Genomic DNA, 10,889 nt, shown 5'->3' with positions numbered 1-10,889 from the left:
CTCATTCCCATGTGATAGTTGTAATATTTTTAATTTTTTACAAGTACTTCTGGAGTCAGCAGCACAGCACATATGGGGGGAAAAAAAAAATCTTCCAATGATGAGAATTGGCTTGTTTGGAAAAAAAAAAAAAAAAAAAAAAGTGCAATCTTAAATTGGACTTTCAAAAATAAGTAACCTCCAGAATCTGGACAGATCACAGAAATCAGATGTCAATGACCCAGTAGCTGTCTAAAGTCTGCCTGTACTTAGCCTGCTTTGTATGCTATAGGCCTGCTTGGTGTTATGAGAAAATCATGCTATTTTTTTTACAATGTGAAATGACTCTTTTAAGTGTGTTGTTTTTACTCCCTTCTTCCCAAGTCTTTCCTCTCCACCCCCGCCTCAATCTGTCTTGTAACATCAGTCTTTAAAAACCAAATTGCTTAACCAATTTCTGTCCATCATTAACAAATCTTCATTTACTGCTCTCCTACAGTTAAAACACCATGACAGCTTAGCTGTTAAAAGCAATGAGAAAATCTAATATTTTAAATTGGGTTTGGTTTTTAATTCAATGCAGGTAAAAATTCTAGAAAATAAAATCTTCTTTGGCTGCAGTTTATCTGGCATCAGTAGCATTTAAATATGAATTTATTGTTTGTTTTGGCTGTAGAGTTGTATGTACACGTGTGGTTGAGTGTGTGGGTATATACACACATATACATGCTCTTAAAAATGTCAGTTAGAAAAGATATTTTTAGCTTGGAATATTTTTTTTCCCTTTTACTTGCTCAGTGTTAACGGAATTACTGTTGAAGGAAAAAAATTATTTTAAAATGTCTCTTTCCCCGTTGCTAACTAAAAATCACCTTTTCAGGACTAAAAATCGAAGCTTCAATTGTGTAAAGACATCTGTGCATACTTCATTTGGAGCCCACACGTAGTTTGGGTACAGTAGGAGTAAAACTCCTGCTTCACATTAAATACAGGCACCAGGAGTCTCTCCGAGAAGCCGTGCAGATGGCCACAAAGCACCAGCAGCTTATTTGCCACCGTGACCGTAAATTTACAGACTTTTAGTTTAGAACCATGTCGGTTTGGAGCAGAGCCCCAAATAATGTTCTTTTTGTTTCATTTGTTAGTTTTGGTCCCTTGGAAAATCAGGAGGAAAAGGAGCAGGGGTTGTGCTGTGCATGTAGAGTGGAGTTAGCAAGATCTGCCCTCGCCGTGAGAGTTGGAGGAGGATAGATGTGTGCTGTGAATGTGTTAAAATGTGTTTATTTTCAGGCTGAAAATTCTCTCTCACGCAGATAAAAATATAAGTGTTTCGGTAAAAATGCTGACAAGAGACTATCTGCAGTTGTCCTTCCATAGTGTGACACTGTATATTTGACAGAGGTTAGAATAACTGCCAGGTACTTTATTGTATCGTATGTTTTCTGTAGCGTGAGTAATAGCTGCTTTCATCCTGGCTTTTAAATCTCTCTTACCTCGGTGCATGTGAAATACCGTAGCTGCTGGGCACCCTTGTGCCCTCGCACGTGCAGAGTCTGTAAGCTGCTGTGGTGCTGCCCGTGCCGTGCTGCGGGGAGGTTCGGAAGGGGACAGGTCATGGAGCAATTTTTTTGCAAACTTTCCCCTTTTTTTGCCTGTTTTCCTCCCCAGCTGCTCAATGAGCCGCTCTCAGCTCGGCTGACTCTCTAAGTCTGGCATGAGGGGCTGTAGAGGTTGATTTTTCTTCTGTACAGGTTTTTTTTTTCTGGTTTTACTCAGAATTGCTGCATTTCGGAGCCAAACGGGTTGTGTGGAGGGGGTCTCAATACCCCACGGTGTGTCGTTGAACTCGGGCACGGTTTTCGCTGCTTTTCAGGCAGGTGGTTTCCACATCTCAGAATAGCTGAGTTCATCTGGATTTGTTTTCTTTTTGGCAAAACGTGATAAAAAACCAGCAGTTGTGCCCCCTTTTCTGGTAGGGGAAGGAATCTGATCCTAATTTGCTGCAGATTTTTTTATTTTATTTTATTTTAATTTTTTTTGCATGTGGTTTTTATGCAAGGAGTGAGCAAGGCTGTGGATGTCTTGGTATTTACTGCAGGGACTGTAGGTTTAGTAGCATATTTATATCACAAGGAACCAGCCTGAGAACTGAAATGTATTTCCTCTAGGACTATTCATTTAGTAGCATTTTTATATCACAAGGAACCAGCGTGAGCAATTGAAATGGGGAAAGGATTTTTATGCAGTTAAAAATTAGTATTCTGTGACTATCTGTTGTATGCTACGGAGATAAGCTCTCCTTTTTTTAAAAAAAAAAAGGAAAAGAAACTGGCAATTACTTCAGTTGATATAACACAAGGATGAGAGCATTGTTTTCTAATATTCCTGTTATTTCTAATGTCATGGAAAAATAATCCAAAGTGGAAAAATAACACTTCTGTTATTGTAATTTTTTTATTATTATTATTATTTTTTTTTAACAGCCAAGTGTTGAGGACATTTTTATCTATCCCAGAGGGCATACGTGAAAAGAAAAGGATTTTCATGTTCATTCCAGCTCATTTTGAAGGGATCTGGTTTCTCATTTGGCTGGCTTTCAGATGCAGGGAGAGCGGCTGGCGGGGAGCTGGCGAGTGGGCTCAGGCGGGGAGAGCAGGGCTCCTGCTAGCAGTGGAGATTTTCCAGCCACCTTGATGATCCTACTTAAGCCCTCAATTTCAAGAGAAATGAAATATCTTTTCCAGACCCACTTTTTGCAGTTATAGATATATAGATATATATATATATTTATAACTATATGTGCTCATATATGTGTGTGTATATGTGTGTGTGTGGTATACGTGCATTTGTGTAGCGGCTCTGGCTCACCAGCACTAACTGGATGAGATGCTGTTAAAATTAATTGCCTTTGAGCTGATGACAGACTCTTGGGAAGTGCTGTAGGAAGGGAGAGGTGCCACTTTCAGAGCATCTACCCCTAAAATACCTGCTGTCTGTACACCATAAAGGAAAACCCCAGCCCACTGCTCTCTGCGGGTGTCACAAGGCTGATTTCTTTGCCAGAATTAGCTTTTTGGCTGTGGGCAGCTCTTCCTGCCTGTGCTGAGCTGGGCTTCCCTAGCCAGAGCTGTAGAGAGGGAAATGAAAGGCATGGAGAGTTTTTAGACAGAGTGTTTAAACACTCCTCCTTGTTTCCAACACTACCTACACTTTCCTCCCTTACGCATTCCAAACCCATTGCTTTCAAATTATTATTTCCCTCCCTTTCTTTGCATTTTTGCCTCCTGCTCCTTCTCCTCTCTGTGTCCTCCTTGCCTTCTGCCATGGCGCGGGCTGATCTCTGGTATTCCCCTTCCATGCTGATTCTCTGATCCTGATTCTGCTAATGGATTTCGTTATGGAGGAAGAGGTGGTGGGCGGGAGGGGAATCCCACAGCTCGGAGGTTGGGATTTTCAAAGGAATTAAGCTTTTAATTCCTCCTGAAAGCTGCAGGGAAGGGGTGCATGGCGTCCTTTTCACATCTCTGCCAACACCCTGGTCTTCCCTCCCTCGCTTTGAATGGGTCCTCCTTGTTGTACCATGTATTGCTGTGTCCTTTGAGGGTGGTGGTAGGCAGGTCTGTACCAGCTGTATGGCTGCAAAGACACACGTGTGGCTGTGGCCAGCATCTTCTGGCTCAGCTCGTGGGTGGCTCGGTGCTACTTAGGTGAGCACAGAGCAGCAGGAGAGTCACCGGTTTGGGGTGGAAATGTGGCTGATGCACAACTCCGTGAGATTTCTAATGGGCTTCCTCTTTTCTGCGTGCTAGATTCTAGCTCAGAGGAGGAGGAAGAGGAGGATGAAGAGGAAGAGGAGGAAGCAGAGGACTATGGGATGGACAGCACTGACAGGCTTTCATCGCCTGCCCTTGATGAGAGCGGCCTGGGCCTTCTAGCGAGGTTTGCTGCCAGCGCAATGCCCAGCCCCATCGTTCCCCCTCCGCTTTCCATCATCCAGCTGGAGGCCAAGCAGAAGGCGAAGAAGAAGGAGGAGCGGCAGAGCCTGATGGGTGAGTTGCACGGTTAGGGTTGGCACCATGAGGGCAAGGTAGAAGGTTCAGAAGGTCCCAGCTGTGTTGCAGGAGAGCAGGTTGACATCCAGGCACTGTCTTGCTCTTCCCTGCTTCTTGGCTGCTTGGTCCTGATACTCAAGGCAAGGAGGGATCGCTTGGCAAGAAAACAGGAACCAGTCACAGGTATGGTAGGTTTGGTAGCTGCAGCCATGGCTTCCCCAGGGGCAGTTGCCTGTGGCTTTCTCAAAGTTCCCTCTTTTCCTACCTGGCAAATCCTTAACTGTCGTGCTGCAGAGGCAAGCAATGGGATGCTGTGGCCCCTTGGACAGAGTGCTGAAGGCAGTGAAATGCTCTTATAATTTAGGGAAGGCAGCACGTGCTAAATGCAGCTGATCTTAGATACCCAAGAGAAGCAGAGACACCCAGGCAGAAGAAAAACCCCTTCAATAAGCCCATCCCATTAGCTTTCTCATAGCAACTGGATCGTGAGACTTGAAACAAGCATTCCTCCTCTGCTCATGTGTTTGCAGTGCCAGACCCTGTCTTTCTCTCCCCATCTCTGTCTTAATTTCACTGTGTTACATGTAACTGGAGTTTCATTTCTTCCCCTCCCCATGCCCTGCTGCACAAGTACCCATTGGTGACATCGTTCCCAGTCAGACAGATCTATGTGGGCTCCATTTATAAATTCTCTATTAATATTTATTAAGTGATAATGGAATTTATAGCATGCTTCAGAATGGAAAATGATGTCTTCCTTGGGAGCCCAGCTCGTTTTAGCACTGTTTCCATGCTATATTAGGCTTTTGCCAACTTGTTCCGACAGCCTCTGTTAAGAATTTATCGTCTTATAACCTCCCCTCCTTGAAACTGGAAGCATCTAGAAATTGCCTCATGCGGCAGTGAGAGTGGAGAAAGGAGTGTTGTAATTTCCAATGGGTTTTTCATTTTGAGCCTTACCAGCTTTGATTTTGACAGACTTGCTCTTTTCCTGCTCATGCTGGGGCTGTCTCAGGGGGAGAGGTTTGGGTAGAAGATGAGAGCAGGTTCCTGCAGACTGCATTTACCCAGGAAAGTGAGCGTATTTGAGAGAGAAGGACTGAGAGGGGATGCTCTCTGTGCTTGTGCCTCGTGCATTTTCATTTACCCACGTGAATGTTCAATCCTCTATGTCCTTTCTCAAGGATCTTCTGCAAAGCAGTGGTTATCACAGCAGGGGCCGTTCACTCTTGGGCTTGAGAAGAGATTCTGCCAAGCAAGGCTCTGATTTCAGACCTTGTTGGTCTGAAGGCAAGGTCATGGCCGATGTGTGTGCAGAGAGGGCAGATCCACAGCAGGTTGGAGGAGGATACAAGAGAGACCTTTGGCTGATGTTCTTTTTCGGAGAGGGAGAACCAGGTTCTGCTGATGTTTCTACACATCTTCTGAGCTGCTGTGCATCCCATGAGGTCCAGTGCCCTGAGAAATAAATGGATTTAGAAAATCTGGGCTTAGTCTCTTGTTCCAGTATAGACTTATTACATGACCTTAGGCAAGTTTCTTCCTGGCTGTGTGTATTCTTCTGATGGCACAGTGCTTGTGCAACCACAGTGCTTTGCCCACCTCCTGCCCATGTTGCTGGGTGTGTAGGTCCTGCCTCAGTTTCCCTTCTTCCCCTGGAAACATGTTCTCCATCTCCTTTATCAGGTTCTGGGGAGAGAAACACACTGAAGGTGGTGAACATCTTGGTGCTATGACAGTATTTCAAGTCTCTGGGCACTGCTGTGCCCGTGTTGCTGAGCGGAGGCCAATGTGAGGGGATTTCCATTTGCCACAGACAAAAGATCATTTACCTCTCTTGACTTTAAGGTGATTACCCGAGCCAGTAAAAAGATCTGTGGTGTCTTTTGGCCAATGGGAAAAAAATAAGCTTGAAATGTGGGTTTATTCAATTCATTAAAGAGATTGTTCTCCTGAAACAAAGCTGAGACCGGAGAAGACTCCCACTGGGAGAGGAGGAAGGCTCAGCTTGTGGGGTTCGTGCTTTACTTCAGCCAAGCGACTCACATCTTGTGGGGGGGCAAATGGTAGTGTATCTTTTGGGGTTTTTTTCAGAGCTTCCCTGCAGGGTTTTGGTTGTGGGAGAAGGGAAAACTGGAGGCAGGGAGCACACTGAACCACACTACCTGAATGGGGGGGCTCTGGTTTGGGGCAGGGGTGAGTTATTTTCAGGGAAGTCAGTGTTTTATGGGGCAGAAATGCAGATCTGAGGGATGTGGGGATTGGAAAGGGGAACAAATAAGGACTCTGTTGAACTGGCTCGGCGTCTCCCATGGAGCCCAAAAGGTTCTAGCAGGATGTGGTCCCTCTTGGCTCAACCAGGGCTTTGACTCATGGTTAAATCTTTTACACCTAGGGACAGAGTTTGAATACACTGACTCGGAGAGTGAGATCAAGATCAGAAAGAAGTCACCGTCAGGGCTGCTGCGAGGAAAGAAGGGGCCACTGGAGGCAAGCAGCATCCCACCAAGCCAGACCCCCAGTGGTCTCGACTCCGGATCTGGGAGCACTGACAAGACCAAGCTTGGATCTGAGAAAGGCCGAAAGCTGAAGAAATTCAAGTCCCCCAAGGACTTGAGCTTTGAGTTTGGGCTGGAGGCCAGCGATGATGACCTGTGGAACCGGCGTCGGAGCGAGCGGATCTTCCTCCATGACGCCACCATGTCCTCGGCCATGCTGAACGCCGTGGCCCCTGCCAGCTCTACTCCTGTCTCCAAGCCTGGGCGCTGTGGCAAGGGGGCACCCATGAGCCCCAAAAAGGAGAGCAGCAAGGGGAAGGAGAGGAAGGAGCTGAGCAAGGTGAGCTGGCAGAATTGGTGTGGGACCCTTGGGGGCTGAGGGTGAGGGGAGGGTGAATAACTCAGTTAGGGCAGAGGAGTGTTGTGTCCTGTCTCAGCGGTTGCCCCAGTGCTGTTTGGCTGGCACTTGTCACCCCTGCCAGCCCCACATATGCCCAGAGGAGCTGTCAGGCTTGGGTCTGACTTGCAGGGGTTGTATCTGAACAGGGAAGGTTACTTGTGACCCTCTCCATGTCCCAAATCCATCCTGCTTGGATTGGCCAGAGTGGACAATCTTACATTAAAACATCTATGAAATCTCTCTCTCACTCTCTGCACGGCCTGACCTGCTTGCTGGGCTGTGGCCACCACGCTGACCTTTTAAGACTGTTCACTTTTTATATGGTGTCTTCCAAGGGCTGTCCCTGGCTGGTGGTGGCAGTCATCTCTGGGATGCTGGCTCTTCATCTTACCTGAAAGCTCAGCTCCCTCTGGCTCCTCTTTAGTTCATGGCAGCATTATGGAGGAGCACTGATTGTGAGGAGAGTTAGACAAGTTACTTGTGACACGAGGCCAACTGGGATCTTCTTGGAGCTCTTTGGGGGGAAGGTTTGATAGGCAGGAATTACACTCCAGGGTAATGAAAAGCTCTGACTGAAATACCTGAAGCCTAAAAGTGGAGCTGAGAGATGTAGGATGTGGTGTGGTCAGTGAACCAACTGCTGGCTGAAGATCATCCTATCTTTGCACAACTTGCTTTGCTCCACCTTTCCCCTCTCCCTGGGCCCAGATCTTTACCAATCCCCTTTTTACTGATAGGAGAGTTTTCTTTTTATTTTTAGCAGCGGAAGAAGGGTAAAGAAACACCCTGCTGCTCCTCCTCGTCCATGTCTCCTCCTGGCATCCCTAGCTCCCCATCTGATGTTCGTGTCAGCCTGGCAAATGCTCTGGGTTCCTCCAAGAAGAGCAAAGCTAAGGTGAAAGCCAAGGAGGTGAAAAAAGAGGTGAGGGGCTGGTTCTAGTCTGGGTGAACTGGAGGGTGGCTGGCAGAGTCCTGCTCTTTTGCTGGACTGTTGAAGTGTGAGGGAGAGAAAACAGACATGCAGGTTTTGCTGGGTGTGTTACAGGCAAAATACTGGTTTGAGAAGCTTAAAATCCAAGGAAGACTATCAGGTAGTACCTACTGCTACCATCTGGCGTTCGTTTGCCTTCATCCCCCAAATTAATGAGCAGGCAGGATTTTCTCCAAGGCTGCCACAGGGTGGAGGGAGAGCCTTTGTGGTTAGTGAGGACCAAAGAGATGGTGATGGAATTGCCTTGCTCAGCACTGGATAGTTTTTGCTCCATTGCTGTAGCTTGTCTTCTCTCATAACACACATTACTGCATCTTCTCACATGATTTCTGAGAATAATGCTTATGGTCTACGTGTAACAGCAAGAAACGGATCGTGGAGCTTTGAGAAGAAACAGGAACAATGCGTGCTGCCTGTTCAGTGAAGTCAAAGTCTCAGGAACACTCTGCAGAGAGATGATGAATGCAGAGCAAAGCTAGAGCTCTCTGCTCCACAACATCCCTCCTCACCTCCAGGAGTGAGATGTGGCTAGGGTGTGTGAAATAGCTTTTGGTCAGCTGTCAATGATGCTTGGGAATAAACCCAGAAAAACAAAGGTCTTTGTTCAACCAGAAAGCAAATTTGGGTACACCCACTTAACTCTGTGTGAGGAACATTGCTGAGGATGGAGACAAGTTTGTCCCAATATCCTCAGGTTATTTGTTGCTGGAGGAAAGTGAGATGAGATCAGACTGTTGCCTGTTGTCATCCAGCTGACGTGCTGCTTGCTCTCCTGCAGAACCGAGGGAAAGGAGGAGCTGTCAGCAAGCTCATGGAGAGCATGGCAGCAGAGGAGGATTTTGAACCCAACCAAGACAGCAGCTTCTCAGAGGATGAGAACCTCCCACTGAGCATGCTGGTCGAGCGACCGCCCACACCAGGTGAGAGCAGGAGGGGTCGGGGGGAGGCTGATTGTACAGGTAGAGGAGCCGGGCAAGTTTCCCAGGGCTGCTCCGAGGAGGACTGTGCTGCTTTCTCACATTCCTCATCCAAAGTCATGGGTCCCTGGGGTGGAGATACCACTTTTCTAGTCAATTTGACCTTATCAGAGTGGCCCATTGTGACATCTAGATGAAGCCCAGTGTCTGAGCCGCCCTATTTTCATTTACTGGTATATTATTATTACCAGGAGGGGGGACTTCTTATTATTACCACGACTTTTTATTATTACCATGACTTTTTCTTATTTCCCTCTGCCAGGAGCTAGCCAGAGAGAGAGAGTGCCCTTTCTGCAAAGGCCTTACTGGCTTTTTTGTAGGGGAGGGTGATGCTGGGAGTATGAGATTTTTCCTTCTCACCTTGCAGTCACTTTTTCATGTACAGTGCTCTCTAATCCCCATCTTACTCCAACACCTCACAGCTCCCCGCTCCTGCATAATTGACAAGGATGAGCTGAAAGATGGTCTGCGTGTCCTCATCCCCATGGATGACAAGCTGCTCTATGCTGGGCATGTCAAGACAGTGCATTCACCAGACATGTGAGTTGAGGGGCTGCTGTATCCACCCAGGCTCTGGTGGTGAACGGGGACGTAGCTGGTGCAGGGATCGATTTGGGGGTTGTGTAGAGCTGGCTGGAGGGAGACTGAGTCTGGCAGGGAGGGAAGGAGAGTTCACTCTGATTTATCAGCGCTGAGGAAAATCCAATTACCTTATTAAATGCTCTGAAAAAAACTGGTGGTAGGGGTGAGGGGGAGGTGTTAGCTGATCAGGGTGATGTCTTCTATGTGCCTTGTCTGACCAGGCCTTTGTATTTCAGATACCGTGTGGTGGTGGAAGGTGAGAGGGGAAACCGTCCCCACATTTATTGCCTGGAGCAGCTCCTGCAGGAAGCGGTATGTGAGGCCAGAGTGTGCCTGTCCTTGGTGCCTGAGCCCTGTTTTGGGGTGACGGAGGCTAGCTGGAAGGGATGCCCTGGTCCTGCCTCTGTGGCCAGTCTGGGCAGAGCTTCCCTTGGTGTGGGTCACTGCCCTGTGGCTGAGCTGCCCCTCTGGCAATGGGCACTAGGCCTGTATGCCAACAGGGATATTCCTTCACACTGCCCTGTGAGCAGGTCATTTCCCAGCAGGGAAACTGCCCCTTGCCTTCTCCAGAATTGCTTTGCTAAATGCCAGGTGTGGTGGGATGGTCTGGGCTGGTGCTAGGAACATCAGTAATTGTTTTCCTCTTGACCTGAACAGATCATCGATGTGAAGCCACCTTCAGTGCGATTCCTGCCCGAGGGCACAAGGATCGCAGCCTACTGGAGCCAGCAGTACCGCTGCCTCTACCCAGGGACAGTTGTCCGAGGTAAGGCCACCTGGGATGCTCTGTGCTCTGAACCAGGGATGTCTCAGTCCTACCTGTCCTGAGGGATGTCAGCCTTGACTGGGGAATCCCTGAGGTCTGCTGTGAGTGTCCTAGAGGTCAGAGCCTGGCCCATTCCTCTTCTCTGGGTCATGCCCAACTCAATCATGATGCTAGTTCAGTAACATCCAGTTGGTCCTGGAGATGTGCTCTTGTAGGAAGAGATCTGAGCAATTTAGGAGCTTAAAATACCAGGGAAATTCAACACACTTCAAAAAGTCAGAATTAATTCCAAGCACCAAAGATTTCTGAGGTTGTAGAGGTCTCTAAATCACCTGCACACTCATAGCTTTGACATATCAGTTACCCCATCTGGTCCCATTAAAAAGCCAATGAGGAGCCCTGGACAATTCTACTATGGCTGGTCTGGCTTTTGGGCTCTTGGTCACACTACGTGTGTATAAGGGAAGAATTAGTTACGAGTTACAGATCAGTGATGCTGATGCAAGAAGGGAGGGTGGGAACACAGCTTCTTTCAGAGGAGGTGAAAAGCAACAGCTTGTGATTGCTGAGAGTAGTGACAAAATACATGTCAAAAAAAAAAGATACTGCAGTGAAAACAGGGAAGTGAATTACTGCAAGAATAG

The 10,889-nt window shown here is 47.4% G+C and overlaps 1 protein-coding gene across 1 annotated transcript in view; it reads left to right on the top strand.

The window, feature by feature from the left end:
* The window catches only part of LOC104522769 (trinucleotide repeat-containing gene 18 protein-like), a 16,542-nt gene that overhangs the window by 411 nt on the left and 5,242 nt on the right, over positions 1 to 10,889 (top strand). The window contains exons 2-8 of the mRNA XM_029084305.1: positions 3,755 to 4,028; positions 6,427 to 6,869; positions 7,690 to 7,851; positions 8,699 to 8,840; positions 9,320 to 9,437; positions 9,716 to 9,791; positions 10,137 to 10,245. Of these exons, the coding sequence (XP_028940138.1) occupies positions 3,755 to 4,028; positions 6,427 to 6,869; positions 7,690 to 7,851; positions 8,699 to 8,840; positions 9,320 to 9,437; positions 9,716 to 9,791; positions 10,137 to 10,245 (1,324 nt within the window). The remainder of the gene's footprint in view (positions 1 to 3,754; positions 4,029 to 6,426; positions 6,870 to 7,689; positions 7,852 to 8,698; positions 8,841 to 9,319; positions 9,438 to 9,715; positions 9,792 to 10,136; positions 10,246 to 10,889) is intronic.

Source organism: Antrostomus carolinensis, unplaced genomic scaffold, assembly GCF_000700745.2.
Source record: "Antrostomus carolinensis isolate BGI_N321 unplaced genomic scaffold, ASM70074v2 scaffold33873, whole genome shotgun sequence".
NCBI classification, from domain to species: domain Eukaryota; kingdom Metazoa; phylum Chordata; class Aves; order Caprimulgiformes; family Caprimulgidae; genus Antrostomus; species Antrostomus carolinensis.
This window is presented reverse-complemented; position numbering and strand designations above follow the sequence as displayed.